We start from the raw sequence: 23936 nt of genomic DNA, 5'->3' as shown, positions 1-23936 counted from the left end.
ACACACACACACACTAGTGATCAAAATATATAAAGTCCCTACTTTTATGGAACTTAAGTTTCAATTGGAGCACATAGAGAATAACATATATGATGTCAGGTGGTAAAAGGTGTTTGTTTAGGGCTAGGGGTATAACTCAGTAGTATAGTGCTTCCCTAGCACACATGAGGCCCTGGGTTCAATCCTCACCACCACCACAAAAAAAGAAAAAAAAGTTGCATGTTTCAGATAGTTCTTGCTGCATAACAAGCTACCCCCAAATTGACAGAAAGAAAATGTATTTATATATAATGGAGTATTACTCTGCCATAGAGAAGGATAAGCTTGAGTCATTTGTAGGAAAATGGATGCACTTTGAGGTCATAATGTTAAGTGAAATGAAATCAGATACACAAGCTTAAATAGTGTATAATAGTTTCCCTTACATGGGAAATTCAGAACATAAAGAGCATAATAAAAGATAGATAATAGAGAGATCTTTGTGAAAGGAAAGGGGACCAAGAAATAGAGGGAGAAGGGAAACGAGAGCAAAAGGGGATGAAAAAAAGAACTGAGATGTATTATGAATATGTATCAGCTCTCCACAAGGAATTTGACTGTTATGCACTAGTAAATAATAAAAATTGAACAACAACAAAAAAAGTTTAAGTAACTTCTTCCAATTTGCAAATGAGAGGGTTTGGACCTAGGTACTTTCCCCCACATGACACCATCTTAAAAATAAAACTATTCTATCATTTCTCTCAATTCTGTGGTTGAAAAGGCTCTTTGGATGCTTCATCTGTTGGTCTTTCTTGGAGTTGGTCATCAGTCTGGAATTCTCCAGACTGGCCTAGTCATGCGCTGTCAGCTGGCCCTGATTGTGGTGTGGTGCTCAGCTGGGCCTGGTTCTTTCCCACTGGGCCTGTGCATGTGTGTGGTTGGGCTTTTCACAGCACGGTGCCTCGGTTCCAAGAGGAGGTGCTGCAAGAAGGCTAAGGGAAAAGCTGTAGATTTTTGAAAGCATAGACTCCGAAGCTATAGGATGTCATTTTTACTGTATTTTACTGGTCAAAATAGTTCACAGAGGAGGGGAAACAGACTACCTTGGCAGTGGCAAGATGACACTGCAAGAGCATTTGGGGTAGGAGATACTGTTTTGGATCTGTGGAAACAATCAACTCAATGCTATGAAAAAATTAAGCAAGTTAATGGGGAGATAGAGGAATGAGGGGAGGAGGGACAAAATGTGCACTGCAGGGACTGTTATTGTTTGTGTCTAGATGTCCCCGCAAAGCCTCATGCAGTTTTAGATGGGCCATTTTCAGAGGTGGCTGAATCTAGAGTGATTGATTGGTAGAGCAATGATGGATTAAGAGATTAGCAGGTGGGTGATTGCTGGATCAGTTCACAGACTGGTTTGGCACCACCCTAATCCCAGCAGCCTGGGTAGAGTATAAAAGGGGCAGAAAGACATTGTTAAGGGTTGGTCAACTCCTGCTGTGAGAATCCTTGGCTGCTGTTTTGAGAGTAGATTGCAAGAGGGCAAGCGTGGAAGTAGGGAGTTAGTGGGCTAAGCCATGTGAGAGATGAGCGATGTGATAGGTAATGAGAAGGGGTCAGAAGCTGGATATGTTTCAAGGTAAGACGGACAGGATTTGTGGATGAGGGTGGATATGGGGTGCAAAAGAGGGATCAAGGATGAACCTCACAGCTTTTGCCCTGGGTACCTGGAAAGTTGGAATTGACATGTATTGAGATGAGAATAGTGGGCGGAGCAGGGTGGAGGTGAGGAGTAGGCAGGGTTTGTAATTTTGGCTATATTGAGGTGAATCAAAGATGCTGTCTGGGGAATGGTTACTAAATGTTACTTCCTCATTGCAGGTATGACGTTGGGTGCTTCAGATCTGGTCACTATGGTACGAGAACGAAAATGCATACTGTGCCACATTGCGTACAGCTCAAAAAAGGTAATAATGGAAGAAGGAGAATCTGAGGCTTTATGACTGAACATTTTTTTAGAGATATCTTACTAGTAAATGGGTAAAAGCTCTTCTAGTGATGTCTTATTTGATGTCTTATTTGTGCATCTCTCCTAATCTGTAGTTTCATTTTGCTGGTACTTCCCGTTATTGCTTCATAAAGCCAGAAGCTGCATTATTAAATTTTACCCAAAATTTGTGCATCCTCAAAGGTGGAACAGAAATTTAGTTAGTAGCCAGTTTTAAGATAGAGAAAATATCTTAAAAATAGGTTATTTGAGGTTACCTTACCTTCTGATTCTTAAATACTCAGTGAATACAGTTCATAATATGTACCTGCTTTCTCTTTGTGCCCAGCCTTGTGAAAAGTGCACTACAGGAGGATTTAACAGTGAGATTAACAGAACAACAAAAAAAACCAAAAAAACAAAAAAAAAACAACAAAAAACAAAACCAGTAAGATTAACAGTATCCTAGATGCCCACAAGGTGGCGATGTTGCTTTAAGAAAAACAAACCTTTACCCGAAGACTTTAACCAGCTAACCCAGGCAGAGTGGATAGCCTGTAATCTCAGCACTCTAGGAGGGTGAGACAGGCAGATGGCAAGTTTGAGCCCACCCTGGGCAACTTAATGACTTAGTAAAACCCTGTCTCAAAGTTGTAAAAAATTTTAAAAGGGTTTGGGACACAGCTCACTGTGAAGGCCCTGGGTTCAATCCCCAGTGCTGAGAAGGGAAGAAAATGTAAAAAAAGAATTCACTTGTGCCTCAGGAAAATTGGGTACAATATGTCTGACTCATCACCTTCTCTTGTGTTTATTATTTGCTTGGTTGGTTGGTTTCTTTCTTTTTTTTCCTGTCTTTTTGACACAGGGTTTCACTATGCAGTTCACTTTGTAACCCAGGCTGGCCTTGAACTCGCAGCAATCCTCCTGCCCGACCTATTTATTTTCACAGTAGTGCTGTTAGCTTAAATGTGGAGGATTTATTCTCTCTAAAGATGTTATCTTTTTTTTGTCTTTCTGAGACAGGGTCTCACTATGCAGTTCAGGCTGGCCTTAAACTCACTTATGTAGCCCAGGCTGGCCTCGAATTTATAATGATCCTCCTGCCTCAACCTCCTGAAGGATGTTCTAGACTGTCATTGGAAATTCAGAGAACTGGAAATTAATGAGCTGGGTTAGCCAGGAAAGTCTGAGTGGAAGCAGTGAACCATCAAAGATACCTAGGAGTGAGACAACTTTAGTGAAAAGGGAAGAGATATTTTAGGTCAAAGAGCAACATTAACAGAGACACAGGTGGGTTGGAGCCAATAGTGGTACGTGTTGATTAGAAGGCTCATCCAATTAAAACAAATTTTGTCATCTGGGCATGGTGGTACACACCTGTAATCCCAGTACTCGGGAAGTTGAGGCAGGAGGATTGCTGAGAGTTTGAGGCCAGCCTGGTCTATATAGTTCAAAACCAGTCTGGACTACAGAGACCCCGTCTCAAAAAACAAAACAAAACAAAAAATTAAAAAAAACAAACACAAATTCTGTCTTGGGTCTGCTGGGACTATAACATGTAATTTAACTGAAGATAGTTGATAAAGAGTATTGAAGATGCTAGGATGAAGTTATTTTCCCCTTTCAGGATTTCTGTTAGTGATTCAAAAATGAATTGAGGCTTTAAAATCATATTTAATAATAACTTGCTGCTTTTACGAAGGTAAAAGTAAAAGAATGTTCTAGTTTTAAATTTTTAGATCAGGGTTTATATAAATTGTCAGTAAATTAGAATTCTTATGACTGCTTTCAGTTGGAGGGAGATGGAGAAAATGTATGAGATACGTAGCCCCATTGGTCAGACATGTGATATCAGACTTTGGGAGAGTGGCAGCCCTATCTGTGATACCATGATTTTGCTGTTCTCTTTTAGCATTTCTTTTTAGCATTTCTCCCTGCTCTGGTTTAAAACAAGTTTTTTACCTCTTCATGCTTTCCTGTGACCATAACAAAGTTAAATCAAACACTGGAGGTACTCCTATCTCAGGGAAAGCCAATTGTATATTATTCAACAAGAGAAAGAATAGTTTCAGTACACAGTATGGTTTAAGAAATTAACAAAATGAATTAGTTGGAAGGGATCACTCTAATACATATGGTATTTTTAGATAGACTTACAATTTATGTTGAAGCAGTGATTTTTCTCTAGTTTTCCAAATGAGTATAATCCTAGTTTCTCCAACTATGCTGTAAAGGAGAAAAAGTTTCAGGGTGACTTCAGTGGGACAAAGGTGTGTACTACATTCTTGAGTATCCTAATGCCAATTAACATATAAAAGTCTGAGAAGCCCTAGAGTTAAAAATGCATATTTTAAAATCTTAATTGTTTTCCAATTAACATTGTCGATTAGCAATTGTTCAATGATGATCCCCCCCCCAATAATACTAACTACAAAGAACTAAGAAGAAACCTTGTATACAAAAAGATACGCATGTGAGGCTGTTACTTTAACCCTATGCTGGTGGTTGGATCTTGTCTAATTATTTTTCTTTTATTAGTATGTGCTTGCGATACGTAATAATTACCTTCATCATGGAGAGTTGGTATGTGTATATAACACATCTCAGTTTCCCCTCCCTCCGTCTCTTGATGCCTTTCCCTTTTGGAAAAGATCTGTCTCCATATTTCCTATTATCTATCTTTTGTTTTGCTCTTTATGTATATTTTAAGTTTCTCATGTAAGAGAAAACATGCGATACTTAAGCTTGCATGGCTGATATATTTCACTTAACATTATAGTCTCAAAGTAAATCCAGTAATTTTTACAAATGACTGAAGTTTACCCTTTTTGATAGAGTACTACTTCATTGTGTGTAAATACCACAGTTTCTTTATCCTTTCGTTTTTGATGGACATAAGGGCTGCTTCCAAGATTTAGCTATTATGAACTGTGCTGCATGAGAGCTATGAGTTGTGTACATGTTCTGTACATGGTCTATATATCACTGTAATGTTATGTCTTTAACTCTTTTGGTAAGAGATCTAGAAGGGGAATAGTTGTGTTGAATAAAATTTGTATTTTTAGTTTTTGAGGAATCTCCATAGTGATATCCATAGTAATTGTACTAGTTTACATTCTTACCAACAAATGTAGAAAGGCTCCTTTTTCCCTACAGCCTTGCCAACTTTTGTTGTTGTTGGATTTCTTGATGATAGCCATTCTTTATGCAGTAAGGTGGAATCTTTGTTTTAATTTGCATTTGTCTAATGACTAGAGATGTTGAACATTTTTTTATGTACTTATTGGCCATTTGTACTTCTGCTGAGAAGTATGTAATCATTTTAGTTGCCCACTTTTTGACTGAGTCTTTTACTATGGGGGAGGGGTCTAGTTTTTTGGATTTCTTTATATATTCTGTATTTTAGTCCTGTTATCTGAGGAATAGCTGGCAAAATTTTTTGCTATTTTGTAGGTCGTCTTTTTGTTGTTTTTGAGACAAGGTCTTACCATTTAGTGCAGGCTGGCCTTGAACTTGCTTATGTAGCCTAGGCTGGCTTTGAACTCGTGGCCTTCCTCCTGCCTCAGCCTCCCATGTGCACCACTACGCCCGGCTGTAGGTTGTCTTTTTATGCTGTTAGTTGTTTCTGTTGCTGTCAGAAGCTTTTTAATTTGCTATGGTCCCATTTGTTGATTCTTGATGTTATTTCTTATGCAATTGGGGTTCTATTCAGAAAATTCTTCCCTTTTTTTGTTGTTAAGACAGAGTCTTATTATGTGTTGGTCCATGCTGGCCTCAAACTCACAGTGATCCTCCTGTCTTAGCCTTCTGAGTGCTGGGATTACAGGTGTGTGCCACCATGCCTGGCAAATGTTTCTGTTTTAACGTTTAGATCTTGGACCTATTTTGACTTTAGTTTGGCATATGTGAAAAATATGGTTCTATATTCAACCTGCATGTGGTTAGCCAGTTTTTCCCGGCACCATTTATTGAAGAGGCTATCTTTTTTTCTCCAGCATATGTTTTTGGCCTCTTTGTTAAAGATCATGTAGCTAAATGTATCTAACGTCGTTTCTGCATCTTGTATTTTTTTATACCAGGAATTGAACTCAGGACCTTGTGTTTACCAGACAGGTGCTGTGCTGCTGAGCTATATCCCCAGCCCCTCTATATCTTCTATGCTGTTCAATTGACACATGTCAGTTTTGGTGTTAGGACCATGCTGTTTTTATCATTTCAGCTTTGTAATATAACTTAAAATCTAGGATTGTTGTGCTTCCTGCTTTCTTCTTGTTACTCAGGATTGTTTTTCCTATTTTGGCTCTCTTCTGGTTTTGTTGAGTATTAGGATTATTTTCTCTAGTTCTGTGTGGAATGTTGTTGGTATTTTGATTGGTATTATATTAAATCTGTATATCAGTTTTGGAAGTATAGCCATTTTGACTGTATTGGTTCTGTTTACCCAGGAACAGGAGATATCTTTCCATTTTTTTGATGTCCTCTTCAAGTTCCTTTTTCAGAATTTTTTTTTTTTTTTTGGAACTGGGAATTGAATTCAGGACCTTACGCTTGCCAGGCAGGTGCTTGTGCTGCTGAGCTATATTCCTGGCCTCCTGTAGTTTTTGTTGTAGTGATCTTTAATTTCTTTAGTTAGATTAATTCCCTGTGTATTTAATTTTTCCTTGCTATTGTAAATGGTATTGTTTTCCTGATTTCTTTTTCTTTTTATTAGTGTACAAGAATGCTGTTGATTTTTTTTTGTTTTGATTTTGTATCCTAAATTTGGTTATTAGTTTTAGGAGTTTTTTGGTGGAATTTTGGGGGGGCTCTTCTGTGTCATCTATCATGAATTAATGAGTTGAATCAGTTAATTAGTTTGATTAATGTATTGGATTCTTGTCTGGTTTGGGGATCAGAATCATGCTACTTTCCAACAATAACTTCGGCAGTATTCATTCCCCTTCAGTTTCATTAAAGAGTTTGAGGAGTATTGGTGTTTGATCCTGCCTGAGGTTCTTTTAGAATTCAATTGTGAATCTGTCAGGTCCTGGGCTTTCCTTAGTTGGTAGTTTTTTTTTTTATTATTATTATTACTGCTTCAATTTCATTGCTTGTCATTGGGTTATTAAGTGTTCTTATATCTTCTTGGTACAGTTTTGATAATTCATATGAATCTGGGGATTTGTCCATTTCTTTTGAATTTTCCAATTTATTGGAGTGCAAGTTTTTGAAGTAGCTTCTGTTAATCTTCTGGATTTTGGTGGTGTCTGTTGTAATTTCACCTTTTTCACTTCTAATTGCATGGATTTTTTTTCTTTGTGAGACAGAGTCTCCATTTCAGGTTAGCCTTAAATTCACTATGTAACCTAGCTAGCCTCAAATTCACTGCAATCCTTCTTCATGCTCCCAAATGCTGGGATTATTGGTGTGCACCACCATGTTTAACAGATTTGTTTTTTTTTTTTAAATTAATTTGGACTTGCTGTTTTTCTGATGTGAGTATTCACTGCTATAAACATCCCTTTTATGATTGCTTTCTTTGTGTCTTGTAGATTCTAGCATCATTGTTTGATTCTAGGAACTGTATAATTTCTTCCTTGATTTTTTTTTTTCTATGACCCATTGATTATTCAATAATGTGTTAATATCCACAGGTTTGCATGATTTCTGTGGTTTCTTTGGCCATTGATTTCTAGTTTCATTGCACTGTGATCTGATAATATACATGGGCTAATTTCAGTTCTTTTTGCTAATTTCAGTTCTTTTACTTAAGCATGTTTTATGGGCTAGTATGTAGTCTGTTTGGAAGAAGTTTCATATGCTGCTGAGAAAAATGTATGGGTAGAGTACTCTGTAGATTTTTTTAGGTTCATTTTTTTCTAAGGTGTGGTTCTACTCTGAAATTGAAATTTTTTTTTTTTTTTTATCTAGTTAATTTATTTGAGGCATGTGTTATTGAGGTCCTCCACTATAATTGTGTTGATGGTTATCTGATTTTTTTTTTTTTTTTTTTTTTTGGTCTTTTGTGACAGGATCTCACTATGCAGTTCAGGCTGGCTTTGAGCTCACTTGGATCTCACTATGCAGTTCAGGCTGGTCTTGAACTTGCAACGATCCTCCTGCTCAGCCTCCCAAGGGCTGGGATTATAGACATGCACTACCACACCTGGCTCTTGATTTTTTTTTTTTTTTATGTCCAGTGACTTTTTTTTAATAAAGTTGAGTGTACTAGTGTTCAGTGGATATATAATTGTTACCTCTTCCTGTTGAGTTGTTCCCTTAATCAGTATGCCTCTTCTAATGAGTTTTGGCTTGAAGTCCACTTTATCTGAAAAATAGGGTAGATAATCCTGCTTGTTTTCAGGTTCCTCTTGCATGGAATATTGTTTCCATAATTTGATTTTTAGTCTGTGAGTTTCTTTTTGGATTAAATATGTACATTCTTGTATACAGCATACTGTTGGGTTTTGCTTTTTGATCCAGTCTGTCTTTATTGGGGAATTGAGACCATTTACTTTGAGAGTTATTACTGAAAGGTATTGTTTTTTTTCTATTTATTTTCCTGTTGCTGACATCTTTTTTCCCCCTCTCCTTGATTGCTCACTCTGCCTGGTATATTTTTTCCATTACACTTTTTGGCATTATTGACTTCACTGTCTCTCTGTAAGATATTCTTGAGAATGTGTTTGGAGTGCTGTTCGGTGGTTATGAGTTTCTCAAGGTGCTCTTTGTCAAGGGAAGACATTCATTATTTCTCGAATTTTTAATGATAGTTTTGCAGGATATGTCAGTGTGGGTTAGTTAGTTGGTTAGTTTATTTGTTTTTAGTGCTTGAAACACTTTACTCCAAGTGGTCTTAGCTTTTGGGCTTGTGTTGAAAAATTTGCTGTAATTCTAATTGGTTTACCTTGATAAATAGTTCATTGCTTTTTTCTAACAGCTTTTAAGATTTCATCCTTGTGTTGGATTTCTGAGATTTTTTTATCAGGATTTGTCATGGAGAAGTTCTTTTTTTTTGTTTTTGTTTTTTTTTTTTGGGTTTTTCTCCGGTACCAGGAACCGAACTCACGACCTTGCGCTTGCCAGGCAGACGCTTTGCCGCTGAGCTAAATCCCCAGCCCTGTCATGGAGAAGTTCTTTTCTGATCATAGCTATTTGGGATTCTAAATGCCTCACTTACTATATGTTAAGTTCTTTCCCTGTATTTGGGAAAGTTTTCTATTTTTGTAAACAGTTTTTTTATGCCATTTATGCCATCTTCTGCTTTTTTACTAATTCTGACTAATCTTATTTTAGTCTTTTTGTGTCATCTGCAGTGGCAGTTATTGGATTCATTTTTCATGTTCTCTTGTTTTTAAAGTGTCTTTGAGTATATGGTCACCTGCATTAGTTCTGTGTTCTAGTTCTGACACTGTCCCCTCACACTGGTCACTTCTGTTGCCCATACTTTCAATAGAATTTTTAATCTCCTGGATTTCTGTTTGGTATGTTTTCATGGATTCCAAGTATTTGCTAAACTAGTCAGTTATATTTTGTCTCATTTTATTTAGCTCAGCTAGCTATTTATTAGTATCTTCTGTTAGCTCATTGATCTTGTTTATTAAGCTCATTGTTTGTTTAGTTATATCTTCTGTGAACTCACCAAGCACCTTATTGATCTTTTCGTCTCCTCTTGTTTTGTATTCAGTGGTTTGGCTTTTGATTTCCTCTCCATTGATGCCATATGGATCAGCTTTGGGGAAGTTGGGAGATTTTTAGAGGCATTTTGTTGGCTTGTCTTCTTATATTTCTGTTGTTTATTTTTGTGAGATTTGAGGAAGCTCCATTATGTTGGAAATACTTTGTTGTAAGTGTGGAGATCTCTCTAGTGTCTACTTTTCAGTGATGTCCTGAAGGTGTGGCTAACTATAGACCTTTGCCTCTGTCCAAAGATCCAACCATGTACATTAATTTAGGAGGGGAGGCTGTAGTGTAATTGTCCCAGCACCTACTTCTCCAGAAATGAACCACAATATTGTTGATGACACAGAGAGAAACCTGAGACTGACATACAGTAAAAACTAATTAATAGCAGTAACTATGCCAACTAGCCATAGCAACAAAATCATCAACAATAATAGAGTCAAAGACAAACTGGATCAAGGCATGGCAGCACACACCTGTAATCCCAGCACGCAGGAGACTAAGGTAGGAGGATAGCTTGTGCAACAAAGTGAGTTCAAGGCCAGCCTGAACTGCTTAGTGAAACCTATTTCAAAGAGACCAAAAAAAAAAAAAAAGAAAAGACAAACTGGATATCGATGCACCATAAGAATCAATAAAAGCTACCACTGTAGTAACACGCTTAACCATAGAAAGGAAACCTATGATTATAATATAGACACAAAGACAAAACAAATAATGATGTACAGTGAATATCTATTAAATGCAACAACTATATCTCCATTAACAATAGCAAAGAATTCAACAATAATAATACACAGGTAACTGTCTAAAAATTAATAAAGCTTAATGGTTATACTAGTAAAGATGGGGGTAGGGAATAGGAAAATGAAAGAAGTAAAATTTATGAAATAAAGTGAAGGGAAAAAAGTGAGATTGAGATCCTATTAAAGGGGTAGAGCTGGGCATGGTGACACAACACCTATAATCTCAGTGCTTGGGACCAACGATAAACATCAGCTTGGATAGTTGGCATAGCCTGGAGTGTACAGATAGAGGGGCCTCTGGAGAAAGGGGGAGCACCTAACCAACCCATTCTATAAAACTAGGTGGAAAAGCTGTGACATGGAGTGCACAGAGGGAAGTGCCAGAGTGGCAGTGTCCTTAGGGTGGACACCACTGACCAACCGGGCCCAGCAGGAAAGGCGAAGCTGGATTCAGAATTCACACACCAAAATGTGAGGCTGAGCCAGTTATGGTGGCGCACGCCGGTAATCCCAGCACTCGGGAGGCTGAGGCAGGAGGATCCTTGTGAGTCCAGGCTGATGTTTATCCTTGGTAGATGGGAAAACAAACAGACTCTGAGTTCTGTGCTGGATCTAGAGAGTGGGACAAGGGGTTCAAGTAGACCACTGGACTTACTGCCAACACTTTCAGACCAGACACCCCTGAAAGCCATATAGGACTGGCGTGGCTTCTCACCACAGAAGGTAGGGTCCCCATGTCCTTCCTGGCCTGTGTTTAAACTTCTCAGGGGGTCTGTGTCCAGCCCGCATCCTCTCTGTGACTGTCTCTTGTGGCTATCTCCCACACAGTCACTTTGACAGGGTGACAGCAGAAACCCTGAAGTGTAGTTGTTCTGTAGCTCAGTCTTCAACAATTAACCCCTTCCCAGAATGGCTCCTGATTGAAGCCTCTCAAATATGATGGGCACTGTACTGGATTTCTTCTTCAGCTCTAGCTTGCCTTGAGGAAGGAGTCACTTTTGGAGTAAAACTCCACTGTTTTTGTAGTTTACAGTAGCCATGGGCTTTTCTTGGGACTAATGCCAACTGGTCCTTTTTTTTCCGGCTCCCTGGAGCTTCTGACCCACTCTAGCCCTGCCTTGTGTCAGCAGACACAGGTTCTCCTCCTGGGAGCCAGGGTGGTTTCTAGACTGCTTTGTTGTTTTCTCTGCATTGTGTTACATTTCTCCAGCTTCTCTGTAGTTTGTAGTTTTCTGTCAGCTCTGTCCTGATTCCTGGAGATCTTTTTTTCTCTTCACCAAGTTTTTTTCCAAGTATTTCTATTCTATTATCTCTGAGAAGCTGTATTTTGCTGCTAGTCTCTTTATTTGGCTGGTTATTATCTTTACTTATTTTGAAAACTCAGTTGTTTCACTATTTGTATTCATTCCTTAGAGCAAAATGGGAGGGAATTTTACCTGTAAAGTATATATATATTTCAGTAAATCAGAGATAGCTTGGATCAGAAATGGCTTGGTGGCTAGGAATGGTGGTACACACCTGTAATCCCCCAGTACACAGGAGGTTGAGGCAAGAGGATTGCCACAAATTCAAGGCCAGCCTGAACTGCATTGCAAGACCCTGTCTCAAAAACAAACAAACAAACAAACAAAAACCAAGGCTTTGTTTCAACAAACAGAACTCATTTAAATTTAGTTCTAGGAAAGGAGATTTGACATACGGATAAGAATCGAAATCAAGGAAAAATTGAACAAGAGGAGGCATAAGGGCTTGAAACTGTTGTATATATGCGTAGATTTTCTTCTGCATATATGCATAGATGTATTCTGTCATTAACCTCAGTGAAAACTGTTCAAGTGTGTTCTAGTGTGCCACTTAGAGGCCAGTTGGTTGTGGCTAGATGGGATCCCATGTAAAGTTCTGTTCAAGTGAAGAATTTGTAGAGACAGTAAGGCAATGAAGGTCATCTTCAGTAAAACTGCCATCTAAAGGAAATGTTTTGAATCACAACCTTGTTTGTCACATTGTGGAAGATAAATAATAGTAAGTTGTTGAACTGTACTGTTTCTACCAACTGAACAGTATCCCAACTCATGCGATGCTTTCAGTTAACATGGAGTTTGATTTTTTTTTTTGTTTTGGTTTTTCTCCGGTACCAGGAACCGAACTCACGACCTTGCACTTGCCAGGCAGGCGCTTTGCCGCTGAGCTAAATCCCCAGCCCCTAACATGGAGTTTGAAATATTAGCTGTGGTGTTAGAACTGAGTTTGAGTCCTAGTTTGATCACCTCTATCTGTGACTCTGAGGGCATCTTTTCACATTTATACTTGGCATACAGTAAGCCCTTGATAAATATCTGCTGAGTGAGGGAGTTAACTTTTACATCCTTGTGTTCTTAGGAAATTAATATTCCCTCAGCAGTACTTTGCTATTCATGTTAGAAAATGTGGAAGTGATAAAAATGATTTGGCAAATGTAAACGTTTGGCTCAAGGCCTAGTACATTAGATTAGGAATGCCAACAGTAAACTAAAATTTTTATTTTTAAGTGTGTAGTGAGCTTTTTATGTTACTTTTTGTAGAATTCCATTTGGTACCCTGTAAAGAAAAAAGGCAGGGTTTAAATATGGGACTAATCATGCCAACTGAGGGTCTTTAGAGAAACTTCATTGGAAAGACTATGTAGCAGTTCCTCCTGTGAACTGTAGGAGCCCTCATAAAGAAGGGTCATATTCCTCTTCTGGAGACACGTCCTTCAGGAATCTTGAGAGACACTGCTTCGAGATAAGGCCTCATGGAGCCAGAAGCCTTAAAAAAATATGTCCTTATAACACAACCACAGGATGGCAGCCAGCAGGTCACAGTACTACATGGCGTCATGCAAAAAGAAAAATCCCAGAACAGCTAAAAGGATGGCTAACTACAAATGTAATGCTTGTCATGTGGTTCCAATCAAAAGGCTGAAAGAACATGAGGCTAACTGTGTCTATGGAACTACCATAGATGATGAGCCAGTTAATCTTCCAAGTTTATTTCTCTAAGTTTGGAATTAAATGAAAAACTTTCTAGTGCTGCCAGTCAGATACTTGACCCGATTGTCTGGAATATAGATAACATGCATTACTCTTCTCCATTCTTTCTTAAGACTTTTACTTCAAAAATCCTGGTTTGTGAAAGTGACTCAAGAGACCTAAAAAAGAGGCTGTGGCTGATAATCATCATAACAACAATAAAAGGTAGAAAAAAGGTCAGAAAAACTGAGGGAGAACTGTGAATTAAAGAGCCAGCAGATTGCCCGGGAGTGGTGGCACATGCCTGTAATCCCAGCACTCAGGAGGCTGAGGCAGGAGGATCGCTGCAAGTTTGAGGCCAGCTTGGGCTACAAAGTTGAGTTCAAGGCCAATCTGAACTGCATAGTGAAACCCTGTCTCAAAAAGAAGAATATAAAAGAGCCAACAGACCAAAGATTTATTTTTTAGTCTTTAAGCTGTAGGGTCAGGGAATGTAATTCAATTGCAGAGTGCTTGCCTTGCATGCACAAGGTCCTGGGTTCAATCCCCAGCACAGTAAAAGAAGTCTTAACTGTGAAATTATAGGTAATAACTCTTACATTGGCATCTTAACCTGTTTTTATTTATTTAAATAAAGATTATTTTTCCTATCACAAAAAAAAAATGTTTGAGGCATTTTGCATGGGTAAAGTAATACTCCCCTTCTTTTTGTTTCTGGTACTTGAGATTGAACTGAGGATCTTTGCACTGAGCTATATGCACCTGTTAATCTGGAAGGGGTTGAGACGAATGTTGCTGTGTAGTTCAGGCTGGCCTTGAACTCACTATGTAGGCCAGGCTGCTCTCAAACTCATAGCAGTCCTCCTGCCTCAGCCTCCCAAGTGCTGGGATTTCAGGCATTACCACACCTGGCCAGTACTTGTGTATGTCTGGATGGATTGGATTGTGTTTTTTTGTTTTTTTTTTTTTTTTTTTTGATTCAGGGTATCACTATGTAGTTTAGGCTGGCCTTGAACTCACTACGTAGCCCAGACTGACCTTGAACTTGCAGTGACCCTCCTGCCTCAGTCTCCCAAGTGCTGGGATTACAGGTGTGCACCATGACACCCAGCCTCTGGCCAGTTTTTTGAGACATGGCCTCCATAAGTTGATAAAGTGCCTAAGCTGGGTTTGAACTTGCAACCCTGTCTTGTCCTCCCAGAGAGCTTGGACCTTTAGTATTATATATGTAAGTAGTCATTCTCTAAGGCAGTGATGGTAAACCTTTTAGAGCTTTCAGTGATACAAATAGCCCACTGTAGCACATATGCCATAGGTTTGCCACCACTGCTGTAGGGGATGCTGGATGTATATACTTTGGCATGGTGGCGAGATAGACATTTACAGATCTTTGTATTTTTGTATTTTGAGAGAGAGAGAGAGAGAGAGAGAGAGAGAGAGTGTGTGTGTGTGTGTGTATGCATATATTTTTAAATGACATCTTTTTTACGGATTTTATTTTCTTCCCATTAAGGGTAAGATGGCAGGGTAGAGTTGGGGAACTTAGTAACTGTTCAAACTTTTCATTAGACCCAAACAAACCAATTAGAGGAAGAGGAGAAGTGGTCAGTAAAGAGAAAGCAGTGATTGAGCAAAGTTTTGCTTTTTTGTTGTTGTTTGTTTGTTTGATGGTACTGGGGATTGGACCCAGGGCTTTCACAATGGGCTACAAGTCCTTTTTTATTTTGATACAGGGTCTTCCTAAATCACTAAGTTGCCTGGGCTATACACAAACTTTCATTCTCTTGGCTTAGCCTTCCAGAATACTGGGGTTACAGGTGTGCACCGTCATGCCAAGCTGAAAATATTTTTAAAATGTCCTGATCTACTATATAGAGACTTATATTTGTAACTGCTATTTAGAGTGGATGTAGCCATCTGTGTTCATTCAACAAATATTTATTGATAACTGCATGCCAGGTTCTGTTGAACCATAAGAGCAAGCTGTAGCTTACTCTTGAGAAACTTTCAGTTGAATAGTCAAAGAGAGTGGATAAAAGTAGCAAAATAGCTGCAGGTGTGGCAGTGCATGCCTATAATCCCAGCACTTGAAGGCTGTGGCAGGGAAGGCTGAAGCAGGAGGATCACTGGGAATTTGAGGCCAGCCCAGGTTACATAGTGAGTTCAAGGGCAGTTTTGCAATACAAAGCAAGACCCTGTCTCCAAAAACAAACAGACAACCCAAGTAGCAAAATGGTGAAAAAGAAGTGATTTGAGAGGTGCCTCACTTCCCCCCTCTTCTATTACTGGGGATTGAATGAGGGCCTATGGAATTCTAGGCAAGTGCCATACTGAGCTATAGTCCTTTATATTTTATATTTCATTTTGAGATGGAGACTTGCTAAGTTGCCCAGCCTGGCCTTAATCTTGTGCAGTCTTCATACTGAAGTCTTCAAGTAGCTGGGATTTAGGCTTGGGCACTGTGCCTGGCTGAGAGGTTTTTAAAATAAACTTTGGTAAATTCTATGTAACAGGACAGAATTTAACATACATAATTTATTCTTGTCTTTTGCCTCCTCAAGATAACTTTCTAACCATTTTGGAAAGCCACTTAGCTGTGCCTAAGAATTCCTTTTATTTAAAAATAAAATACGAGTGCTGGGGATATAGCTCAGCAGCCTAAGCACCTGCCTGGCAAGTGCAAGGTCCTGAGTTTGATTCCCGGTACCAAAAAAAAAAAAAAAAATGGCCAGGTGTAGTAGTACAATCAGGAGGCTAAGGCAGGGGGAAAAAAAAAAGACCCCATCTCAAAAAACAAAAATAAATAAAAATGAAATATGTAAAAAACACAGCCAAATAATTATTTAATAAAAACTGATGTCAATATTGAATTGAGAAGAGCAATCACAAATAAGCAGAGGGAATTTGATCCTCAATTGTTGATTGGACAGGAACAGAGGAGTTTAATTTTTTCCCTCCTCAAAGCAATCTCCCTTAGTTTAATCTGCTTTCTTTAATTTTGAAGGAGATGGACGAACACATGCGGAGCATGTTGCATCACAGGGAACTTGAGAACCTGAAGGGCAGGTATGGGAACAGCTGTCTTCCATAAATTTGTGAATGGGGGTGCAAGCCGATTGTCCTTGTCAGTTTATTTTGTAGTAACCCAGTGTAATGAATGTTGTCTTATGGCATAGAACAGTCGTTTAGAATTAATAACAAGTACAGCAAATTTAATTTCTCTTATTCATTGAAAAGAAAGGTTTGTGCTAATATTGTTTGGACAATTAAATGCCGATATCTTGTACTCTGAGTAACTAATTTAAAGATAACAGTACACAATGTATTAACCATTGTTACCCTCCTATTATCTTGTTTGGAAATTTTATATTTTTTTTCTTTAAAAAAGAAGTGGTATATCCTAATACCTTTGTGCATCTCACATGTGTAGAATTCACAGCAGGTCTGGAAAGTAGCTTATAGTAAAGTTATAATAAAGTTGAGTTGAGATGGTGTAGCTTTCTCATTAGAAGGCTGTCTCATTCCTGCTCAATAACTTTACAACTAGGATCTCTCATATTTTCGCTTTACAAGTATTATAAATTACTGGATACCAGAAACCTGCATGTTGCTGAAATAATCTGAGAAGTCCAGACTGTTATACACTGACTCTCATAAACAAAATCCAATTACAGACCTTAAGTGTACTTGAGGATGTTCTTTTTTAATTAAAAGATTGAAATGTTTAAGGGAAGAAAATCTAATAAGCAACTTTAAAAAGCAAATGTAGCCTATTTGTATTTCCATGTCTGTCATTAGCTCCTTTTTTTGATGTTTCTGACTTCTGTGAATTTGAAGTTTAGAGACTGAATAAACAAAGAGACATTGGGAAACTAAGAAATATGAATTATATTTTATTCCATGAATAATAGTTAAAAGTTTTGATCAGGATGTCATCCTAGGTCTTTGGCATTTTTGTTTATTTTGAAACAGGGTCTCACTATGTAGTTCAGGCTGTCCTTGAACTCTCTATGTAGCCCAGGATGGCCTTAACTCACGGTAAAATATTCCTCCAGAATGCGAGGATTGTAGTTGTGTGCCACCACACCCAGCCTGACATTGTTTTTTTTTTTTTTTCTGGCACTGTATTAACATTACTTTAAGCCATATAGGTTTTTTTGTTTTTGTTTTTGTTTTTTTTGGTTTTTGTGGGCAAATTTATATGTTATTAAATTTTCAGCATTTCTTTAGCATATTAATGGACTTTTTCTGTGCCCCGTCCCCAGTTCCATACTGGGTGAAAGTTAGGTTTAGCAACAGTATACAGAAGATTTCTGTCAGATTTAGTGTAGGGGAAACCGATATCATATTACTCAAGTATATGTGATCTCTAACTCATTAGCACTGGAAACCTATGAAATGTAATTATTGATTCTATGTGGATCATTTTAACTATTTAAAAACTCCATTTCCAAAAGACTTCCGGAGTTTACCTTCTGGACTATTTACCTGCCACCTCCCCTGTATGTACTATATTTTAAAATCTACAAAACAAATGAGGTCAAGAATTTCGGTCAGTAGGAGAGAAGCTGATTGCATTCCAATGCTAGTGTCTTATTTAATTCAGAAATCAGCCATGTAAAATTTTAAAAAACAAATTTTGATTAGGTAAGATTCATATTCATAATGAGTTCAGAATCATAAAAAGTAAAAGAAAGTAGACGTCTCCGTGTCCTAACCCTTTTAAATCCCACTTCTGTCTTAGAGAAGAGTCAACAGTTTAGAGTACATACTACCCAGACTTCTTCCTATGTATTTACTCTTTTTTTTTTTGGTACTGGGAATCGAACTCATGACCTCAGGCTTACCAGGCAAGCACTTATGCCACTGAGCTATATCCCCGGCCCTATGTATTTACTCTTGTACATAAAAGAACATTAAAAGTATTTGCGCTGCTAATATAATTGTCAGCTTTTGTACCCTAATTCATTGTGTTTAGAGGAGAGTATTTTATGTATTTATTTATTTTTGTCTTTTTGAGACAAGGTCTCACTATGCAGTTCAGGCTGGCCTTGAGCTTACTTTGTAGCCCAGGCTGGCCTTGAACTTACAGTGATCCTCCTGCCTCAGCCTTCTGAGTGCAGGGATTACAAGCGTGCACCATCAAACCTGGTGAGGAGAGCATTTTAGTATTAATTCTTTCATATGTTAGATGCAGTGCTAACAAGTTTTATATGGTTTTCTGGCCTATAAAAAATTTTAAGGGAAGCTAGGCATGCTCACACCTGTAATACCAGCACTCTAGGAAGCTGAGGCAGGAGGATTGCGAGTTTGTGCCTAGCCTGGGCAACTTAATGACTTAGCAAGACTCTGTCTCAACATTAAAAATAAAGCAAAGGATGGGATGTGAAGGCCCTAGGTTCAATCGTCAGTATCACTAAGTACTATAAAAATGGAGAGGGGAGATAGCATATATAGCAAGAAAAAAATCTGACAAAACTGTATCTAAAAAATACACACATATAATTATGTACTGGTTTTGAACATTTATTGTTAGGACAGACAATCATCACTAGTTCATACCATAGGGACAAAGAACCATCCAATCATTCCTTTTTCCTATTCGTCTCAGTTTGTGATTATTTCCTCTGGATTTCATGTTTAATTATGGGCTTTCTGATGTTAAGACTTTCTGTTTATAGTTGTATCTATAAGTTCTGGTAGTGATTTGATGAGGAATTGTAAAGTACCTATTTTTTAAGCTTTGAATGCAAACTTGAATGTAAAGGAAGTAACTGGTCCTCTTTGGTTCATGATCATGAACATCTGTAACACTTCTTTATTTTTTCCTGACACATTTGTTCAGATGTGTGGTCTCTAAGTAGTTTCTCCAGATAGATACTGTTAAAAAGACTCAAACCTTTATTTATCATGCAGCTGTTGCAGTGTAGTTAGAGCAAGCTTAATAAAGAAAAGCTTACGCAGAGAATATCCAAGACTGCCTTTCACACATGAGGAGAAAATGTGTGGTAACAGGATGAAGCTAATTTGGGCCATTCAGGCACCCTGAGGAAAAGTGTTACCTTACTTGGTAAAAAGCGAAAACAGCACATTTTTCTTTAATCATTGTATGCACTTAAACAGGATATTTAAACTGGTTATTAATAAAAGATTTGATAAGTGGCATCAATAAATATTTAGTTTGCTATTAACCTTTTAAAACATATAGCTTCCCAGATACATGTTGAAGCATGAATGCCTATTGTGTATAAAAGAGAGGTTATATGGTTGAAATTGAAATCTGCCTACTTTGTGCTATGTTCCTTAATATTTTAAAGGGTCACACTGACATTCTAGGTGTCTTTTTTTTTTTTTTTTTGGTGGTACTTAGGATTGAATCCAGATTCTCATGCATGCTAGTCAAGTTCTATACCACTGAGCTGTAGTCCTACCTCTGTTCCATTTTTATTTATTTATTTTTGATTTTTTCAAAATAGGCCCTTTCTGTGCAGTTCAAGCTGGACTTAAACTCGCTACAGTATGTAGCCCATGCTGGCCTTGAACTCGCAGTGACCCTACCGCCTCAGCTTTTTGATTGCTGGGATTATAGGCATGAGTCACTATGCTCAGCAGTCTGTTAGAGAGAGAGAAAGAGAGAGAGGGAGATATCGGGGTGATTTGAACATGAGAAAATTTGTTCTTTTTTCTTTCTTTCTTTTTGAGGCAAGGTCTCATTGTGTAGTTCAGGTTGGCCTTGAACCCACTTTGCAGCCAAGGCTGGCCTGGAACTTGGAGCAGTCCTCCTGCCACAGCCTTCTGAATGCTAGGATTATAGACATATACTATGCATTTTAGAAATAAGGGTAAAATCAGGAATTTTTATTTAAGAATTTTTTAGGGATTATACTAAAGTTCCTAGTAGAATGGTGTTACTACTACTACTGTAATATAGAGGTTTAGCATTATATAAGTTCTTAGGTAGAAGACATGATTTTAGGGAGTGTGGGTTTTTTTGTTTTTTTTGGTGTTTTTGAGACAGGGTCTTCCTATGCAGTTCAGGCTGGCCTTGAGCTCACTTTGTAGCCCAGGCTGGTCTCTAACTTGCAACAATCCTCCTGCCTCAGCCTTCCAAGTGCTGGGATTACAGGCACGCGTCACTATGCCTGGCTGATTTTAGGGAGTTTAAAGACAAAAACATTTCATCACTGGAAAATTAAGTTGATTTGAAATCCTGTTGTAGTGTAAATTAGGTATGCTGCCCATTTTTAACTGTCCGTGTTGCTGTGAGAAGCAGCTTATTTTCTATTGCAAGTTAATGTTCACTTAGGATAAACTACCATCAATTTACTTGCTACTCCTGGAAAGCTGGGAAAAGTTGAAGGTTATTCTTTAAGTAGATATGTGTAGTAAGTACAGTTGAAAACTCTCAGTGAAAATAATGTATTGAAGTACCTGTGGGATTAAAAGGAATTAAGATCTTGATATTCAGAGTAATCAGGTATTGATTTTTTTTAGGGAAACTGGTCACAACTCATTAAAATGAATCTTTAAAATACCAACATTTGAGTTTGAGTTACAAAGTCCAAAAAGTGAAAATTTGTAAACTTTCTCCCATGTTTCTCTTCTCTGTGATGCTTACAAAGTAGGAAACAGTATTGTGTTTGTGTGCGATTTTTTTTGTTTGTTTTTTGTGGTGCTGAGGATCAAACATAGGGTCTTATGCTAGGCAAGTACCTTACTATTGGGCCGCACCCCTTAAGTATTGTTCTAATATAGCTGGCCATGGTGGTGCATGCCTGTAATCCCAGCACTCAGGAGGCCAAGGCAAAAGTTGTGAGTTGGAGGACAGTCTGGGCTACATAGTGAGTTCAAGGCCAGCCTGAACTAGGTAGTGAGATCTTGTCTTAAAAAAAAAAAAGTATTGTAAACTTCCAGAAAATTGTTCCAATATTTATACTTTGCCATCCTGGATGATCGTGGTGCCTCACATATAGCAGTTGCTTAATGAGGTGGTTTTTGATTTTAAATGAACATTAAGTGATCTATAATAGAAATTATCTTCTAGTAAATGAAATGCTCAGTTTCAAATCTCTTCTGGTGTAATCAATATAAGTTCTGCCCATGTTCTGGTAGGTGTATGTGAGAAGGCGTAAGAGGCACTCATGAATGTATGTTTCTGTCTGGCCAAAGACAGCATGTATTTTTATGTTGTTTTTTTTAATAGATTGATATAGGAAGTACAAAAATATAACTAGTATAAACTCAAGACATATGATATGGGATCAAGCCAGTTTGGATTTTTGAATGGATACTACCGCTCTGTAGCCATGGCATTCAGATGTTTCTCATCATGACTGTATAGACAGCTGACCCATCAAGGGATTTCATACCAGAGAGTGGCAAAATAGTTGTTCTCTTACAGGCCTGGAGTAGATTTTAAGACTTTGGCTTAAGACTGGTCAAGTATGAATTTCACCATTAAGTGTGTCAAGCAAACGAAAAAATATTATTCTGTCCAGTTTAAATGAAAACCTAGTTTTGCTTCTCTCTGAACTATAGCATTTTCTGAAACTTGAGAAAAAACATTTGCCTAACACAGCTGTTAACGTCCCACATCTGAAATGCTTTCCATTCCCTTTAAAATAAGCCCTTCTGAAGCAGAGTGTAGGTCACATGTATCATCCAGATCAAAAAAAGCTGCTGAGGACGACTGCTATCAGAATCTGCACATTCCAGGCAGAGTGCCAGCTGTTCAGATTTAGCCACTTGTTGGGATTGGCTGTGCCACCTACTCATTTCTCCACCCCTTAACTTTGACTGGAAGAACTCTCCAGAGCAGGAGGTTAAATCCAAGCACTGTCACCAGGCTCTCTGAGTGCAGCTGGCACCATGGGTGTGCTCCAGAGCAAGTTGTGTTTGCTCTGAGCCCCCTGCCCTGCCTCCCCTTTCACCACGTTTCCTCTGGCAAGATCTTAAGTACAGCAATTCAAGAAGATCTCTCCTCCTAAAGCACGTTAATCTGAAGTGTATTGCCTCTTGATTGCTGGAAAAGAATGTAAAATTGATTTCAAAAGTAACTTATGAACAAAACTATTAAAAGTGATGAAAGGAGCATTACAATTGATGAGCACTAATTCTCCACTGTGCCAAATTGTGCAGTGTCTTTAAGAGGAAACGTAACACATCTCGTGAGTGTGCCATGCCAGTAGGGAGAATTGAATGTCCCTCATCTCCCTCTCTCCCTAGGGACAGTAGTCATGATTGCCGAGTATGCAGAGTCACAATAGTGGGTCTCTCTGCATATGCAAAGCACATTTCTGGCCAGTTGCACAAAGATAATGTTGATGCCCAGGAAAGAGAAGAAGATGGAAAGGGAGAAGAAGAGGAAGAAGAATATTTTGACAAGGAACTTGTTCAGTTAATAAAACAAAGGAAAGAACAAAGTCGGTAAGTAATGATTTTTTTTAATCATGTCCGTAACAACATAGTCAAGAATACATTTTTGTACTTTTCAGTCTATAGCATTTACCTTTAGTTAAAAGTTTAGCCTGAGGTTGTAGTCTTCTGAATAAAAGAAAATGAAATGCTTTCTTTAATTAATGTATTATTTACCCTAAAAAAAAGCCCACAAACTCCGATTGTCCTGACATAAGCTAGCACTAGCTACACACCTGAAGTTTTTGCTGTTTTGGTAACTATGTTTATGCCCTTCTTATTGGTATTCAAATTTTATAGTGGAAAGCTATTGAGAGTATAAATACTGAATAAATTACAATATTTACCTGCTGTGAATTAACATGGTGCCTCTGGCAAATTCGATTTTTCTCTGTCTTTGAATCCCAGTGACTAACAGTGCTTAGTTTATAACAAGTGCCTTTGTAAATATTTATTTAATAAATTTATTTTAAATTTGATAGTGCCAAGGTCATTTGAGCAGTACCCTTTGGTGGTTTGTACTGAGTAATTTTTTACCTACATTTATGTATGCAAGTATTAGACATTATGTCTTTGTTTTTGTATCCTAAAAAGCTTTAATTAATAAGGCAGAAATTTTCAGGTATGAGTGAAAGGGAGAAAACCATATATTAGAGGTTTTTTGAACAAGTTTTGAAGGAGACCTTTTAGTTTTAAAATGTCATTAGTGACATGGTTCTTGAATTCTTCAGTTGCTTAGTCCTTCAAATGACATTTGCTTTACTTTTAGTAAAGTCAGAATTGACTCTTCTGTTTTAGGAAGTAGGACCCTCTGGAGACTAACTTCGGTTCTATTCTTACACATCTGTGCATTGTTAGTTTAAATGTATAAATGATTAAACATTAAGTCAGGGAGTAAGAAGCATCTTAGCAGAGTAGACCTTGATATCACACTGTTACTGTTCTTTGAGTCTTTTTTATGCTTCTGCGATGACCTATTTGTAAAATCTCATTTCTTCATGTTTTTTTTTTTTTTTTTTACTTCTTTCCCTCATGAGTTTTTTAAGTTTTTTTCTTCTGTAGTACTGGGGATTGAACCTAGGACCTGTGTGTGCTAGATAAGCACGGTGCTACTGAGCTACATCCCATCCTTTTTTTTTTTTTTTTTTTTTTTTT

At 37.9% G+C, this 23936-nt stretch overlaps 1 protein-coding gene across 3 annotated transcripts in view; it reads left to right on the top strand.

The window, feature by feature from the left end:
* The window catches only part of Znf106 (zinc finger protein 106), a 64772-nt gene that overhangs the window by 7942 nt on the left and 32894 nt on the right, over window positions 1–23936 (top strand). For all 3 annotated transcript variants that reach the window (XM_005381333.2, XM_013512461.1, XM_013512460.1), the window contains exons 3-5: window positions 1864–1949; window positions 16372–16433; window positions 22593–22793. In XM_005381333.2, the coding sequence (XP_005381390.1) occupies window positions 1866–1949; window positions 16372–16433; window positions 22593–22793 (347 nt within the window). In that variant the 5' untranslated portion in view covers window positions 1864–1865. The remainder of the gene's footprint in view (window positions 1–1863; window positions 1950–16371; window positions 16434–22592; window positions 22794–23936) is intronic.

Source organism: Chinchilla lanigera, unplaced genomic scaffold (assembly GCF_000276665.1).
Source record: "Chinchilla lanigera isolate Chin_1 unplaced genomic scaffold, ChiLan1.0 scaffold00015, whole genome shotgun sequence".
In the NCBI taxonomy this organism is placed as follows: Eukaryota; Metazoa; Chordata; class Mammalia; order Rodentia; family Chinchillidae; genus Chinchilla; species Chinchilla lanigera.
This window is presented reverse-complemented; position numbering and strand designations above follow the sequence as displayed.